The following is an 18,251-nucleotide window of genomic DNA, read 5'->3' as shown; positions in this document are numbered from 1 at the left end:
TTAAAGATTCATATTTTTTTTTTTCCTCTTCTCTCCTGTTTTTCTTTTTTCTTCTTCTTCTGCCCCCCCCCCCCCCCCCCCCCCCCCCCCCCCCCCCCCCTTCCCTCCTCCTCCCCAGTTCTCTGTCTTTAAAAGCAAGCCTTTTGGAAATGGCATCACCACGCAATACGTATACTGTGCTTTATCTTTCTTGTATCCTGGTCTGTCTGTCTCTGGCCGTGGATCTAATCTCTATGTTTCTAATACATCCACATCACCATGGCAACTAGATGTCAGATACAGGCTACACCGTAACATTAAGTTTTTCCTCTAAAAAGCCCTACTCTTCACCAGTCCTTATTCAGCAGCTGTTGCTTAGTTACTTGGGGCTGGGCTTTACCTTTTGACAAATGGAGCCAGTGAAGTTTCATTAACGCGCACGATCTCGGGTACAGTATTAAGAGGCTTTTTGACCTGAGACACTTCTGTTAATCATGATGCCGCCCCTACTTCCTTGTTGCTTCCAGGGGCAAGAAAGTGACAATAATTTACCATTGGCCTATAATGGTAGAAAATTACTCTGTCTCCTCTTTTATCTTTCCTTTTTCTGTATTATTGTCTCTGAGTATTAACTTCTCTGATGACTGATTAGAAGCTGCTGGGCCACTGTTTCAGCTCCCATTGTGAAGGGCTGGCAGAAGCAGCTGTGTAATGTTGTTACTCCTGTCCACTTGGAGCTGGGTACGGGGGAACCCATACACGAATGTGTAAAGGCATAGCCACAGTACACACTGGAGCTCAGCTGAGAGCATTAAAAGGCTACTGCAGAGCGTGGAGTTGCAGGTAATGAGTCCTGCTATAAGGCTGCTGGTTAGCTCATGCTTGCTGCCATGCTAGTTCAGCTCTGTGACTTCCAGTGCCAGAACCAGTATCTCAGTATAGTCCTGCACCGCACTTACCCGGGTATGTGTGCAAGCAGGCTCAGTGTGAATGCAGGGAGGTCTGTGCCCTCACGTTTCATAAGCATAAAGTCACGTTGGGTCCTGCTGACTACCTCTTTATAAAATGTCTCAGGGTCTGTATGTTCAAACTGAATTCTGTCCTCACTTGCTGCAGCTTACCCGTTTCTCTTTGAGGGATGTTAGATTGGGATGATGAATGAGAGAAATGATGTGTGAACCCTTTGAACTGTAGGGGAAGAGTGTTGACTACAAAGACAAATTTTTCAAGAAAGAAGTAAATGAAGCACAAAAGCAAAAGGATTGCTAAACTGAGAATATGAATAAGAAGAAAGACAATTGCAACCTCTCTTTGGATTGGGGTGAATTTACTGAACTTGAAGAGAATACATTTTATTCTACTGTTAACTGAGACTATACTAGTTTTAACCCAAGAACTATTACTGTCCATGCTCACGACATCTCTGATTTGGAGAAATGTTGTGTTTGGGGTGCTTATCTGAACAGAAGTCTGATAAGTTATTTCAGCTCAATTTTTGGTTTTCCTGGGATTACCTACTTTACTCAATCATCCCTTATGATAAGCAAGTTGTCTTCTCATCTGTTTACAATTAGCATTGCTTAATGAAAAAGAAACTTTAAGCATGTCAGCACTGAAATTATGGGGACTCTCCCCAGGCAGTCCCAACTGCAGAAGCAGTTAGGAGACAGTTAAACATGTTGGACTAGCTTATTTAGTGTTGCTTCATACAGCTGCATTTGGCTTTTAAAGATGTGTTGCTAATGTGTTGCTTGCTTGAAAGGTCAGTTTGGAATGTAATGATGAAAAGTTCTTAAATGAAATATCCATTCTATTGCCGGATAAAAAAGGAACAGTATGTATTATCATTTAGACATACATTTTTTTTAAATGTAAGAAAAGCTTGAAATTCACTTTTTCTGAAAATAATTTATAAACATAATTCCTCCTTTTTGTGAGATGGAAGTGGTCTTTTGTTGCCTTGTGGATCAGTTTCCTACCTGGACAAGAAGTTAGTGCCCAAACACAGGCATTATTTGTTTAATGTGTGTGTCTGCAAAAAGATTAATTCTTTTACAATCAGCAGCAATAGGAACAAATTCCACCCAAGAAGGCTTAAGAAATGTCAGTGCATCATTGTCCTGTCCCAAAAGCAGTTGCCTTTGTCTTGCACTAAGTGCAAGGGAATTTGGTCACTAACATAAAAGGTATTCTCATCCCTACTTTTATTCTCTGCATTTTGTGTCTGGAATATATTATTTTTGAGATTTCTTGATGCTTTCTTCTGTGTTTGAGTAATCACTATGTAACCCAAAGAAAGGTTTGAGCCTGTAACAAAACCCCACAAACCAACAACAACCAATCTACTCATACACCTGCAAATAGTTGTAGACAATAGATGTAGTGTGTAAATATATATATATATTATACAGTAAACATGTTATTGGTATTATATTCCTAATTATTCTTTGAGAGCAGTTATTTCACATTCTATGTGTGTCTGTGGATATTTTCTTGTAGACTTTTGTTCATTAGCCTCTAGTGTGCAAAGTTTCCTCCTTTTCCCATCGTAATATATGTTTAAAACAACAGTGAAAATGAATCATAATTGAGGTCTCATTTTAAGGGCTATCTTTTCTTACTTGTGTTTATTTCATTATTTTAATGAGAAAAAGCAATCAGGGTATCAGGGTGTGCCCTGTTATTGCCTTAAAATAACAAACAGCAAAAGTACCCAGCCTACCTTTTAATGTGGAATACATTAATAAAAAAAACCCTCATAATTTGATACAAGATTATTTTTCATTCATATGCTAGGAATGTATTAGGGAGTTTTATTTTTTTACAGTTTATTTTGCTTTGCTTAAAGATTTTTCAGGACTTTATTTTCTCCATGAACTATCTTGGAAAAGCTTTCTTCATCTGTAAACTTAGTAGTAATTGACATAATAGTTCTGGGTTTCTGAAAACCTTTAGGTTTGAATATGCAAAAACATTTGATGAAATGGTTGTATGGCAAATGTTAAAATTGTAGCTTTTGTCTCATCTGACAAAGAATTGTAGAAGTTTATCTAAAGATACATTTTATTCATTTTGTCTACTATTTTAGAATACAGTAATAATTCGTGTCTGCATCCTGCTACATAACACAGACCCTTTGATTTTTCTTGGATCTATGTTGTGTGAAAGAAGTCTTGCTCTTTTGGTTAAGTATTAGTTATGCTTGGCTAGAATATAAAATCTTTCAGAATATTGTTTGGCTAAAACCTTACAAAGAGATTTTTATGCTGTACTGTGTTTATCTAGGTGTCTTTCTTGCAGCTTTTATTTGCCATGTTCCTGAAGTAGGAAATAGTGTTTAAGAATCCATAACTGATTTTGTAATGTATTCATTTCAATATGCATTTGTGCATCTGCTCAGTGTTTTCAGTATGTTTTAATACTAGTGTCAGAGGTTTTGAACCAGCTGAACATTTTTGTATCTTTGAGGTTTTGTCCAGCTATTTTCTCTTTGAGTAAAACTTCTATTCTATACAAATTGTGCAAATCATGTTTTGTGCAAGGAAGAAGTGCTACACAAGGATTATAAAACTCTACAGCAGTAAGGGACCATTGATTTTGATAGGATGAGAGATGACGACTTGTCACGCTAATAAATAAGTGTGCTGTCATATCTGATACTTGCACATTCATACTATGTTGTTACTCCCAGGAACGTAGCAGTAGAGGTTTGGTTTATGATAGCTCAGCATGACTGTAATGCATTTTACATGCTAAACCATTTCTCTCTAAAGATACACGTGCCTTGGTTTGTTTCATGCAAGAGGCATGATGTGTTGTTAAAACTAGGTCTTTAACATCTCCTGTTCAAAGCATTATTTGTTAGTCCTTACTGCACTGTGTCATGTAACTAAGTTGGCCTGTTTCTGTTAATTCCGTGCCTCTCTCTGAATATCTGAGCAATAGAAATTAGACATATATCATGAAATGTTCATTTACAGGTTTGTGTGGTCTTGTGGTTTAAATGGCTTTTGTAGAGATTTGTGAACAGGTCTGTCCTTGAGAAATTTTCGTAAGGATGACTTTTATTTCCAAGGCTGTGCCTTGCCTTTGTCATATATCACTTTGACAGCAGCTCTGCAAAGATTGTCCCTTTTGGTATGTTACATATTAAATATTTTACATCACAGTTGGCTTCATTTAGCAGCAGTCACATTTGCTTTCTTTTCCTCTAATTTGCAGTGTGTTCCACTGGCTTTCTGTATTGTTTTTCATGACACTTTTTCCTGCCCTGCCACTTGCAGAGGTTTAGATGTCCTGGTTGCTGATAGTCATTGTTCCATCAGCCTGTGCAGAAATTTTTTCTTGCCATGTGTTAGAGCTGGCTCTTTTTTCCAGTATTCAAGACTAATGTTACTTCTCTGATGAAATTGCAGTGTGTGTAGGGTCCTTATTCAATTTGGTTAATTCCTATGTTCTTAACATTTGTTTTCTCTTCCCAACATGGAAAACTATTTTCAGCAGTGGCTTTTCACATTGTTCACCCTGTCTCTCAGTCACACCCTGCCATCCTAGAGCTCTGCAGTTTGGTATTTTCTTACCTGTCTTTCAGGTTTCATACTCTTCGATCCATATCCTGCAAAAATGTGGAAATGAGTATGCTTTTCTGAAAATACACAAATATCCTGGTATCTGTGGTCACATTAATTTATGAAGTGTTTATCTGTCAGGATTACTGGGGTTTGACTTTAGTTCTCCTTAACTGAAGTCCTCTTACCAGTTGCTGGGCAGGCAATTCTATTTTGTTAGGCTGTGTTAATGATAGGTGTAACTGCCCCATGTGCCTGGCTCCTGTGACAACAGCTCTATCAATACAGCACTTTTCTAATTCTTTCTCAGATGGACGGTAAGTGAAGCCTTTAACTGTTGCTCCAAATTCCTCCTTTAATTTAAAAATACACTGTCCTGTGTTAATAGATCCTGTTTATATGCTGTTTCTGGAGTTTTGCTCGAACCGATTGACAGATCAACCCCACATACTGATTGTTTTTAGATGTTACATCTGATAAGTTAAGCAGGGTACAGATCTGAATGGGTGACCTCAAAGGTACGCTGATTTGCTGTGAAACTTTTTTTTGTTTGGTGTTTTGTTTTGATTTTTTTGGTGTGGTGGTGTTTTTTGTTTTTTTCAGTTCATTATGTGGCAAGCTCTTAGCAGAGTCAGAACTGAATCTCTGTCCCAGAATGGTGTTAGTGAGGAGTTTGCAGCTGTAATTCTGGCTTTCAAATAGACTAAAGTTGAATCCCGGACCACATTGTTCACAAAAACAACCTAACAAAAAAGTAAAAAAACCCTCCAACCTCAAACCCACTCATGAAACTCAGCATAAAAATAAACATATCTGGCCATACTCCAATTCTTCTTCTCCCACTTCAAAGGAGAAGGGGAGTGTTATTAGGGCAATGTTAGAAGCTGAAACAACTAGTATGCCTTTATACAGTCATGCACCTGATGTCTTTATCAACCTATATGCTTATGAGGAGGGAATGTGATTTCTGACATTGGCGAATGATTCTCAGCACATGAAGTAAAATGAACAAACACCTTCTTTTGTGTCTACACATGGCTAGGTGCTTTGATCTGTGATGCATCAACATTACCCACTGGAGGCAGAAGGAGGGGAAGAGAGAAAAAAAAAAAAAAGCAAAGGCAGTTGCCAAAATTGGCATCCAGCCCCAGCTCTTGAATATGTTGGACCACCATGAAAAGCATTTATCTTAGTGTTGAGTAGTGTAATTATTAGATTGTTGGTGTATGTCCCAGCAAAGTATGTGATTTTGTTATTCTTTAAAATATGACCAGACTAAATATGTTGTCAGTAACATCAAAACTAAGATAATGTTGCTGCTATCCTTGAGCCAAGAGGGTGCTGGATTTTACATTCCTCTTCCAGTGCTTGGTCCTGTAGGCTGGGCTTGTACTGCTTTATTGTATGGCAGTACTGCTCTGCAGTGTTAGGGGCCGCCCTTGAGGTCATCAGATATTGCACCACTTTGGATGCTGGCATCTTTGACAGCTTTCCAGGATAAATTAATGATTTTATTACAAAGGTAATATAATAGGGGGGGGAAATAAGGTCCATTTGTAACATTATTTTCTTGGTAATAAAGCAAAGTATGGCAAGAAAGAGAAGTATTCCACACTTTCTTCATAGCCACTGAATTCCTCAGTGGTGTCCCTTATTTCCTATAAAGTTTACTGGAATAATTAGAAAGCAAAATTAGTTTTGTTCCATAGATTTATTCTACTCTTGATATTTTATGGCTTCTGAGAATAAAAATACGTTTCATTGTAGGCTAACCTTTGGCATGCTATTGCACATCTTTCAGTCTGCACACCTTGGCTGCCTTTGTTGAGACTTCAGATCTATTTCTTCGGGTCAGCAGTATCTATGACAGCAACTTAATTGCTACATGCATTTGTACTCTGAAATTTTTTTTCAGATTCATGTTGATGTGCCTATTTGCCTGGGGGTTGTTTTTATATTAAATATCAGTAAAAAAATGGTAACACCTACACAAGCAGCAGTGGAGCAAAATCCCATGTAATTGCAAGCCAGCCCTTCTGAAAGATGAGGGGAAAGGGAATATTTTACTTCTATTTTAGCTGTTACTGCCAGGAAGCAAAAGCAGAAGCTATTTACATTTATTATCTTTGAGCCCCTTAACATCACATTAATGATTTCTGCATTTCTATTAATCTTTATCCATTTCTATTTCACCCTCCTCAAACTTCTGAACATTCACAAGAATTAATTTACCACTATTGACATATAACTATTTTGGGGATGCAGATGACATTCACCAGTAAATATAAAAACTTAAGAATACTGTTTCTAAATGGAGTACTGGAGGCAATTTAAGAAATTTAATGTAATTAATAAAGTTGGAAGGAAAGGAAAATTTCCTGATTGTATTTCCATGGAGTTCTCTAATCTGTACTACAGATATATAAACAGGTTAACTAGCTTTTCATAGATGGGCTAAAAAAAAGTAATCTGCTACTGTGCTGGCATGATATTTTAATGTGAAATTTTTAAAAACGATTTATGTATTTATTTGAAAAATATATAAATATATTTTTTCAAATGCCACTGGAAAGTTTTCACATTCAGTTTAGAGCTTAACAGGTGGGTGACTTATGACCTTATGGAGCTGAAGTGTATATAGACTTCAAAGGAAATTATCATTGGGCTGGGAGGCAAAGTGAAGTATCTGCTTAGATGAGTGGCACTATAGCACAGATTCATTAGGAAAGGGCATTAAAAATTAGCCTCTGAGGAATTCAGGGTAGACATCTGATGAACCGATGATATTGTAAAATACAAAGGTACAATGTGCACTCTTGGAATAAGATCCAAAAGTAAGTTGCTAAGAACCACTACAGTTCATTTTAAATATAAATTAAGATGGAATTATTCTGTTTTAATCATTTGGCTTTTCACTAATTCTGATGACTGAAGGGCATATGAAGAACTTATAGTCCTCTAGAGGCCTGAGGAAAAGTTCCTTGGTTTTCTGCTGAACAGGCTTTTCTAGCAACAATTTCAAGAAAAAACCCCAACCCTCTGAAAGATGTTGTCTTTTCAAAGGTGAATTAAACTTATCACCTTATCTCAGTATTGTTATGCTAAGTCAATAATGCTGCTGTAGTTTATAGTGATTCAGATATTCCACCAGAACTTTTGTATAACAGCAGAACCAGAACATCAGTGTTTGAACTAGTGCTGGGAATTTCCAGTGGACTGGGAATAGGATGCTCATTTTAGTGCTTCACTTCTCATGTAATGTCTAAATGCTTAACAGTGGCGCAGTGTTTTGGGATGCTGGAATAGGAGCATAGTTTTACAAACTGATGCTAGATCTCAGGATAGGTAGTCTTGACAGTTAATTTGTGACATCTAATCATGTTTTGTTTTTTTTTTTATTGAAGTACCTGCAGACTATAGAAACAACTGGACAATGGGTTTTGCCAGCTAGGCAAAACTATAGTACTACTGTTGGACAGCGACATCGGTTTGTTTGCTATGTGTCCCGTTGGACAGATTTTGAATGTATACTTCATGCTGTAGGGAAACTAGTAACTATGCTAGACATGTTTTAAAAACAACATCTGTTTTGTTGACCTTGTTTTTTCATCTGTCCTAAATATTTAGAGGAAAGCAACATGGAAAGATTTGTAGCTGAGACATTTCCCTTTTTCTGCTTTTTCTGCTTTTTTTTTTTTTTTTTAATGAATGTAAGGAAAGATAACAATTCATCTTTTTTCCCACTTCATTAAAATCACATTCTAAGCAGTCTTCTGAAATCAGTACAGTGAAATTATTTTTCAAGTTAATGAAAGCATTATTTTAAATGCTTGAGCAAATGTCACTGTGTATTTGTGTATGCATGCTTTTACAAATGGAATAACGCGTCTGTGATTTTAGTTCCATTTTTTCCTTTCTATTCTGCTGACTTCACATACAGATGTAATTGGGAATATAGCATATCTTATTTGTTTCTCATATTTCAAAATGCACAATTTCAAATTGTGCAGCTTTTTCAGATGTTCATTTATTTCTGATTTCCCACTATCAAAACTAATCTGAAGCTTAAAAACATACTTGGGCAGCATGGTTGTTTAAGAATTGATAGATTGGGATGTTTTAAACACAAGTAATTTATTTTCAACACCAAGGATTTGCTTTGTATTTCTCTTTCTATGGGAATAAAAAAATGAGGTAATTGTTGTGAAATCTGGGTACAGTGTTTTCCAAATAACAATTAATGTTATTTTTTATGAGACTCCATGTATATCACAATTCATTCAAGTGTGAAATGAAAGATATTTCACTTTGTTACCACATGTCAAGTTTCAGATACAGTGAAAATGGTCTTACCCAGCTGAAGATTAAAAAAAAAAAAAGTATGAAGTATTACCATGAGACATTCATGCATTTAGGGAAAGTAAACTGAGTAAATAAATGAGTCAATCTACTAAAAGATTATGTTCTTCAGAACAAGCAATACAGCAGCTCCAGACAGATGGTTTAATGAGCAATTTTAGTGTAACTAAAAATGTCCATAGTGTCTCTTCTGTATTTTAACCATATTTTCATTATTTAAGTGTATAATTTACTTTAAATCACTTAATTGACAAAGGAAACCAAAAGATGTCCTGTAATAGTTTGCAGTCACTAGATTTTTATTTGGGTACTGAATAAGCTGAAGATGATAGACTTCAAGGGATTCTGTTGAGGTAAAATCACTTTCCTTTGTTTTGTTTTCACAGATCCAGCCATTGTAAATGGAGTTTATTGGTCAGAATCTTTAAATAAGGTTTTTGTGGATAATTTTGATCGTGACCCTTCTCTGATCTGGCAGTACTTTGGAAGTGCAAAAGGATTTTTCAGGCAATATCCAGGTAAGAAGAATACCAGTTCTTAAAATACAAAAAAGAATGCTATGGCTGTAAATCATAACTTTCAGGTACTTGCAGGTTTGATTTTACTTTCTCTAGATTTCAGAGAGAGATATTTTGAATCAATGTTTTCAATGTCCTGAGTTATTACTACCAATTTTTATTTGGAGGTGAAGCCCCCATGACAGCTCAAGTACTCATAAATATTCCTTCTCAGATATACATATACATATACAAACAAAGAAAAATAACTTCTAAACAGATTGTGGAGAAGGAAGGCAAAAGGATTAGACCATATAGTACTGAACGTAGAATATGTGTTCTATTGTGGTATACAGAAAGACTTAATTGTAACTTATTGTTCAGTTTTCAGACTTCCATTTAACTTGACACTTCTGCATTTAAAGATTTCAAAAACTTGTTTTGAAATTTACTTTTATACCAGTTGTAATAATATGCAATTAGATCACTTGTATTGTTCCTATTAAAATAGGTTAAAATATATATTGTTACCTATTAAGTTTTATGTTTAATCATGTACCAAATTTACTACATATTAAATAAGCTGATCCTCAGCTTCTGCAAGTTTATATCAGGCCCGTAGTGGGAACTGTTATTTTGCTGACATGGTTCAGCAGCCCATGGGTTTTTTTGTCTGAAGTCTTGAGTTTAATGTGAGTAAGTTTACTGTAAGCCTATATGCCTGAAAGTGACTGAAAGTAATAGCTACTACATCTATGTTGGTTTTAGATTATAGTAGAGTTCTCAAGCTTCATGATATTTCAAGGGTAGAAGAAGTGTCCGTCCTTTTTTAAAGGCTGGTTCTTGTTTCGTGTTAGAAAAAGGGTGTAGAAAGCTGTAAGGATTGACCTGTCAATTTTCTTTTTGCTTGCTTGGAGATGTTTTTATCATATTGCTTTTGACCAACAACCAGGAGATGTTACCACTTCACAGCAATGCGAGCAAAGCTTCAGGGGTGTGACTTGTGAGTGAAGCAGTATAACAGTTATCAGCTGTAGTAGTAAGTGCTCAAGGTTTGAAAGGGACTTGGCAAGCATGTGACAAAGCTTGCCAGCACCAATGAGCAGGTATGATAATACTTCAGTGACAGTAGTATGATGAACATAGTAGACTTGAGGAGGTTTTTTGCCTTACAGTAATCTGAAAAAAAGTAAGGGGGGAAAAAGTGTTTCTGGTGGTCTTATTTAATTAAATTATTTTTTCCAGTATTTCCTATGTTATTATACCATTGCCTGTTAAAGTATGAAACTCCATTAAGTGCTACGTAGCCCCAGTACCACAGATGCATTTTGAACAGGTATTGTGAAAATGTAATTTAATCTTTTTCTCTTTCTGTCTTTTTTTTTTTTTTTTTTTTTTATTAAAAAAAGGAATTAAGTGGGAACCTGATGAGAATGGAGTCATTGCATTTGACTGCAGAAACAGAAAATGGTAGGCAATAAATAAACTATTGCTGTTTAAGAAATCTGAATGGAAGAAAAGTTCAGTATTTAAAAGAACAAGTTGTTTTTATCTTTTGTCTTAGGTATATCCAGGCAGCAACGTCTCCAAAAGATGTGGTAATTTTAGTAGATGTCAGTGGCAGTATGAAAGGGCTTCGCTTGACTATTGCAAAACAGACAGTTTCATCTATTTTGGATACCCTTGGAGACGATGACTTCTTCAATATAATTGCTGTGAGTGTCTCAGGATTCTTTTTTTATTTTTTTTTTAATTTTTTTTATTTCTTCCATCATTTGTTTTTATCTGTCTTGTTTTACATCACACAACACACTTGAAAAATGTTGCAGGCAGGTGATGGATATAAGACATCTGAACCAACTGGACAGATACTGTCTGATTCTTCCAATGCAAGCTTATTCATGTGACAGTGTTTTCAAACTGTTTTGCTGTGACTTGCTATGTGAACCCCATTAAACAAGTTGTCTTGAGTTTAGAAGTCACAAAGAGGAGTAATATGTTTTGTAGTTTCCCTAAACTTTCTATATGACCATAATTTTTAACTTTGGGTGGTGTCCCCATACAACCCCTTGCCTTTCACACCACCCCCCACCTTGCATATGTAATACAGTGCAAACTGGAAAATGGTTAATGTGCAGGAATTAATAGAATCAGATCTTAGCTTTTGCTGAAGCTTGTATGGCATGATAAAATGCCAGCAGAGATCATAAAATCATAGCATGGTTTAGGTTGGAAAAAGAACTTTAAGATCATCAAGTCCATCCATTTACCTGGGACTGGCAAGTCTGCCACTAAACATGTCCCCAAATACCACATCTACATGTTTTTTGAACATTTCCAGGGACAGTGATTCTACCACCTCCCTAGGCAGCCTGTTCCAATGCTTGAGCACCCTTTCAGTGAAGACATGTTTCCTAATATCAAATCTAAGCCTCCCCTGGTACAACTTAAGGCTGTTCCCTCTTGTCCTACCCCTTTTTGCCTGGGAGCTGAATCTTAACACTCATTTCTTGACAGCCTCCTTTCAGGTAGTTTGAGAGAGCAATAAGGGGTCCCCCCAGAGTGTCCTTTTCTTCAGACTAAACAACCCCAGTTCCCTCAGCTGTTCCTTGTAAGCCTTGTGCTCTAGACCTTTCACCAGCTCCGTTGCCTGTCTCTGGACACGCTCCACCACCTCAGTGTCCCTCTTGTAGTGAGGGGCCCAAAACTGAACACAGGATTTGAGGTGTGGCCTCACCAGTGCAGAGTGCAGGGGGACAATTGCTTCCCTGGTCCTGCTGGTTTATGTCGTTTCTGATACAGGCCAGGTTGCTGTAGGCCTTTTTGGCCACCCAGGCAGATGGCTGACTCGTGTTCAGTCAGTTGTCAGCCAGCACCCCCAAGTCATCTTCTGCCACACACCTTCCCAGCCCCTCTTTACCAAGCCTGTAGCATTTCATGGGGTTGTTGTGTCCCAAGTGCAGGACCCGGCACTTCTCCTGGTTGAACCTCATACAGTTGGCCTCAGCCCATCGATCCAGCCTGTCCAGATCCTTCTGTAGTCTTTCCACCCTCAAGCAGATCAATAGTCCCAGCCTACTTGGTCTTATCTGCAAACTTACTGAGGAATGCACTTTATCCTCATTGTTCATGCTTTCCTCAGTGCAAATCTGAAATGTATGTACGTATAAGTTCTGCAGAGGTATTATGGTGCTTACTGACTGATAAATGTAATCATCGGTAGTTCCTGTTATATGTATATAATAGTTATCTTTCCATTGTACAGGTATATGTTTTAAGCCTTTGACAAGGCTAGTTTTATAGTGTTTAAGAGTAATGGCATTAATCAGAATGGCTTCAACAAGTCCAAGACTCATATCAGAATTACTATTTGTGCTGGTGGTGTGGAGAATTGCTGGTTTTATAAATTCTCCTTTTACCATTCTTTTGGTAATGCTCTGCGAATACATGGCTTTATCATATGCATAAATCCTAAAACTGTCTTCAAAGTCTTGAATGTATGGAGGATTTGGGTCTTTTTATTGCTACAAGGAAGTGCTTTTTGTGTACTGAAATAAATGACCCCAGTGATCCCAGTGCAAACCATTGAGAATGTATGGAGAATGAAGTATATATGCATGAAGTATACGTGCATTTACTGTATTTTTAACAGATAGCAAGCAGTTAGTTCAGTATATCTTTCATATTAATCTCCTTGCATGATAATTCCATAATTAGCAGAAACTCATGTAGTAGAAAGACATAATTACATACTGTATCAAAAAAAAAAATACTGTCCTTCAAAAAATTTGTGATTAACTGTAATCTAAATAACTTTTGTAAGTTAAAAGAATGTTTCAACTAAGTAATTATTAAGATATCTTGAAAAATGGCTGGTCGAGTATAATCTTTGTAGTAGTTGTGACAGTTACTGTGAATGATGTAGGAAGAAAAAAATAAATGTTTTATAATTGATTTTTTTTTACTTTGGGAAAATGAAAAGGCTCGTCTATAACAAAAAATGTATGCAGCTAGACTCCAAACTAATGATTTTGCTTAACTACTACAGCAGAAATACTGTATAAATACTTCACAAAAAGCCAATATGAAATAACTAAATGTCATTTTTTTCAATTAAAGCATTAATTGAAAATTATTTGAGCTAAGCGTAAGCCAGCAAGGAGTCACAGAATTTTTATGGAATTTATTGCCAGCTTACACAAACTTCTGGTCACTGATTTGGGTATTGAGAAAAGGAAAGAAACACCAAATTGAGCCTTTCCTCCCTGTGCTCAGGCTCAGCTTCTGCCCCACAGCTGCCCCCTGCACCCTGGTCTGAGCACCCCGAGCCGCCCGGCCGGGTTCCTGCCCTCCCCGCTGAGGCGCTGGCCGGTGCGGGAGGTCAGGGCTCTGCACAGGTTTCCCTCATCAGCTCTGTGCTTACTAGGTTTTCACCACCACTCTTTCCTGCTTGCTGGTTTTCCTCTGCTCTTAGTTTTTCTCTTCAGTGTCGGTTACCCATGGGCTGTCCCTTGGGGGGGTGGGGTGGTGGGATCCAGCTACGGGTCACCTGCAGGCCACAGTGTCCAGAAGCGCACCTGTTTCACCACGACACTTTGTTTCCAAATGTTTCCAGGCACTGGTGGCTTCTTTCTTACACCTGCCTGCCCAAGGACCCCGCAGCCGCCTCAGCCCTCTGCTGCTGTTTTGACGCCTCATGGCTCGCTCCAGCCGATGTCAGTGCTGGCTGGAACCGGCTGTGACCGCACTGGGCAGTCCGTGGCGCACTCCCCACTCCCTCTGCCGCCTCATATGTAGTTTGGTTAGTATAAGAAATTCTTGACGCTTAGACAGATATGTAATTACTGAGGTAAATACAGCATTTGTCTGAGCTAAATTTTTCATCTGAAGGTTTTTGTCTTCTCTATAACCTCTTTTAGGATTAATATGTCTTTATTTGTTGCTATAAGTAGAAATGGCAACTAAGAGTGCAATTTTATTCTTACCAGCTCAGCTGTTTCATTTCATTAGGACACTGATCGTTTAGTTACTGTGCAAATATGAACCTGAAATTATTTGCTGCATTGAAAGAGGTACTGCAGAAATGCAGGGGAAAGCAAGGGGGCCATGACAGGAGTGGCAATGAGTGGGTAAAGTGCTGTTCTGTTGCCCTGATGGTGTCTTGGAGGAAGAGTTTTTAAGGAGTTGTTTTGGACCAGGTGTGCCAACATAATCCTTGTTGTCTCTCAAGTCAAAAAGATAATAATATAAAGAAAACACAAAAATTATTTGCTTGAAAATCTAACAAACTATTAACAGAAACCAGTGCTGTGGAGAAGGGAGTAGATGTTTTGTTAAGGAATGGCATAGGTAGGCTGGGTCTGGATTATGGACTCTTTTTAAAATTCACTGTGTTAGAGGAAGACGTAGCAAGGGCATGCAATAAAGCCAGGATTACTGTGATCTAAATGATCAGCAAAAATTACTTCTGTAGCACTGCTCTGAGTAAGTGCCAGCAGGGTAAATGATCTTTGTGAAGACCGGAGAGGATGTTTCAGTGATCAAAACATGAGACAACAAAGCCCCCACAACAGGCTTCTTGGTGTGAAAGCGCTGAAAATCCCATACAGCTTTTATCTGTAGACAAATGTTCGAGGGAGATTATTTCTTACTCTTTATAATTTAGATGTAGCCTGGTCATGTCAAAGCAGTTTCATTTGAAGGTAGGATACACATATGTCCATATGAGAAATCCCCTTTGTAACATAGATCCATGCATATGTAGCAAGTTTCTGTACCTAGAACTGGCCAGCTGTGCAGTATGTGCAAAAATAGATCCACTGTGTCTAAATGTTGACAACTTACCCTTCAGACAGCACACAGCTGTGTGCTTGCTCAAACCAATTGTTGTTCTGAAAGGCCTGTCCAAATTGTTGCTCTATGAGGACCGCTGGACATCTGGAAGTCTGAGACAGATGACACTCTCTTCCCAGATCAAAATTTGAGGTGGAATAAGAGCTTTATGGGGGAAATTTTGTTGAGCAATACACTCAATAGAGTGAAAGTTTTGAGCCTGAGTGATTGTCAGGATGGCTGTATTATGCACAGTGATTAATGGGCCAATTAGTTGCAACAGAAGACTTCTATGAGGAACTAGGCCAGGGATTAGGAGTCAAATGAGTTAAGGAGTGCTCTCACTTGCTCTCTCATTCTCACAAGAGGGGAGAACTCTAAAGCATGCCTGCATTTTGGGGCAAAAGATGGAAATGCAAGGAAAATAGTGATGAAAGATGTGAGAGAGGACTTACAGATAAGGAACAGCCAAAACGAAGCAAGCGGAAGGGTTATGCAAGCAGATGAAAAGCGTTTGTATTTGTTACAGTAAGAGGGAAGAGCACTTTGAAGTTAGCCAAAAGAGAACATCGGGTTAGAGAAGCTGGACTAGTGTAAGACAGGGCTCTGTTGACAGTGGTGGTCAAGGATGGAAAGGAATTGAGCACTGAAAAAAATTAGTATCTATGTCAGTGAAAGAGGAGGAAACAGAATTTGGATGAAAAAGTGTGTAAAATTTACGGTCATCAACTCTGGTAGTTTTTTTGTTCTCTCTTTACATTATTTCACGGTACAAAAGTTTTAAAAGCTTTTCAATTTGCTTTTCAGGTTGTTGTTACACGTTTCAGTATTCCATACACAAAAATACATTTAGGATTCTCATTAACTATAATGGGAGATATGGTCACTACATACTAACAGCATTAAAAACTCAATTAACACTTATAATTATGCAGTAGGATAGCAAAAAAAACCCCACCTGACACACCCAGCCAAGAACAAAACCCAAAAGCCACTAGCAGTACATTAGCTGGGTTGTGAGACATCAAATGGTTTTGAAACTAAATATACTTTTAACTTTGTTGATATATAACAGAAAGCAGAATTCAGTGCAGGTCTTTCCAGAGAATAAACATAAAAGAAAAATGCTAAAAATAATTTTAGCCTTCATGGTTAGGTTTTTGAGAAATCTATGTGAAATTGATGGACTAGGTGATTGAATTTCAAAAAGTCGTTGAAATACAAGAGTGATTTTGTGCTGTCTATGTTAAAATTTAAGGTCCTCTCATGGGTGCATGAACAGAGGTGCCTGCAACAACAAGAGAAAAGGCATATTTTTCAAATTCACTTTGAAGTAAAATCCAAGTCATGCATTAAATGAACAATATTATCATAAAACAAGTACTAATCTTGCCGAATACTGAAAATTTAAAAATGCTTTTATAAAAATGTAAACTCTGTGTAAAATTAACAAAATATTAACTGAGCCAAGAATGTTAAATCGATTTTAATGCTTTAGTCACACTATTTTAGCAGAATTGATTAGACTAAAAGTATTTGTTAATTCAAAGCACTGTAGTATAGTTCCCTGGTTTTAATTTGTAGAATTTTCCATTATAAATGGTTTCTGTATAGTGTCTTCTTTGGAGCCCTTGTAGTCATACAGAATAAATTATGGATGAACTTACTTTTCAATGTGCCTGAATAATCAGAATCTGTACAGCTAATGTATGGGCAGGCTGAGAAAGAGAAAGGCAGCTAGTTGCTAACCTCCGTATGATTGCTCCAAGCACCAGGCTGCACTTGTATGCCAATTGTTACACATGATAACACTAGTGGAACTTTGGAAATGCCAATTCCTTTGCTTCTTTTTCTGGATTGGACTTCACTGTTGGATTTTATGTTGGGCTGTGTTGGGTATCCAAGTATGCCTAATGTAGCATGAAATCTTTTATCTGTGTATTGTTGCACCACAAAATGTGGATTTACTGTTTCTGTGGACGTTGCTCCAGACAGCTTAAATATGACAAAGGGTAAATACGAAAAATGCTAAGATGAATGTAAACTACTTGTGTAGGTGTGCTAGAACCATACATATCTCACATTTTCAGAATGTGAGTAGTGTCTGATTATACAATCTAGGTCAGGAGCTGTCCAGCTAGCTATATGGTTCTTCTTAGGTCAGATTTTAGACCACTCATTTTATGCCTCTTGTGTAGAGAAATAACTAGATGCAAAATAACATGAACTAATAAAACAGATAAATGTAACTAAATAATAAAAACTCAAGCTCTCAGCTGTTATATTACAGCTATCACAACTATAACATGCAAAGTGTCACATGTCAGAGTATAAGGGTGATGGACTATGCAACACTAGGGAATATAAGAAAACAGCGTAATGCAAGACTTCAAAAGCAAAATGCAGGCTTTCACTGAGGTACATTAGCAAGAGATCTATACTGGATATTGCTGGAAAAGTCAGTATTTACTAATCAGCCTTTTGATTAAAGATCAGGAAGCTATTTCAGAAAATACAGATTTTAAAATGTCATAGAAAAACTGCTGAACTGATTTCAAATTGCTGATAAGGTTGTGGTGAAGGGGGGGCAGATTTCTTTCCCATTTTCCACTTTAAAGGTTTGGCACAGTTAAAAGAAAGGCATCACCAATAACATTGCAAAACACCCAGTGACAAGGACAAAGAAATTGAATATACACTGTGAAGCACAAGTTGGGTATTTTACTAGAAGCTGACAGTCGTACTAAAGATCTTATCAAGCAGATATGCTAGTTTAAGCAGAAAACACTGCTTGAATGATTTCACATGTGGCATCAGAATTCTACCGTTTTCATGGACTTAAAGGAGCAGATGTTTACTGCTTTGGGAATTTCTTTTGGAACCAAAATGATTTTTTTGTCCAATGAATTTTTCCACCTCTTCATATTTGAGTTTTTTAAAAAGGAAAAGAAAGTGTATACAATTAACAAGGAGTATAAAATTTAAAATAGATCATAAAAATGCATCCTTGCAAGAA

At 37.3% G+C, this 18,251-nt stretch overlaps 1 protein-coding gene across 5 annotated transcripts in view; it reads left to right on the top strand.

Moving 5' to 3' along the window:
• CACNA2D3 (calcium voltage-gated channel auxiliary subunit alpha2delta 3) overlaps positions 1-18,251 on the top strand; it is a 468,514-nt gene that overhangs the window by 192,345 nt on the left and 257,918 nt on the right. For all 5 annotated transcript variants that reach the window (XR_005827594.1, XR_005827596.1, XR_005827595.1 and 2 more), the window contains 3 exons: positions 9,293-9,424; positions 10,813-10,873; positions 10,968-11,118. Coding sequence is in view for 2 of the 5 variants with exons in the window: in XM_040592380.1 (XP_040448314.1) it covers positions 9,293-9,424; positions 10,813-10,873; positions 10,968-11,118 (344 nt within the window). In the remaining 3 variants the exon portion in view is untranslated. The remainder of the gene's footprint in view (positions 1-9,292; positions 9,425-10,812; positions 10,874-10,967; positions 11,119-18,251) is intronic.

Source organism: Falco naumanni, chromosome 4 (genome assembly GCF_017639655.2).
Source record: "Falco naumanni isolate bFalNau1 chromosome 4, bFalNau1.pat, whole genome shotgun sequence".
NCBI classification, from domain to species: Eukaryota; Metazoa; Chordata; class Aves; order Falconiformes; family Falconidae; genus Falco; species Falco naumanni.
The sequence above is the reverse complement of the archived record's forward strand: the minus strand, read 5'-3'. Positions and strand labels throughout refer to the sequence as shown.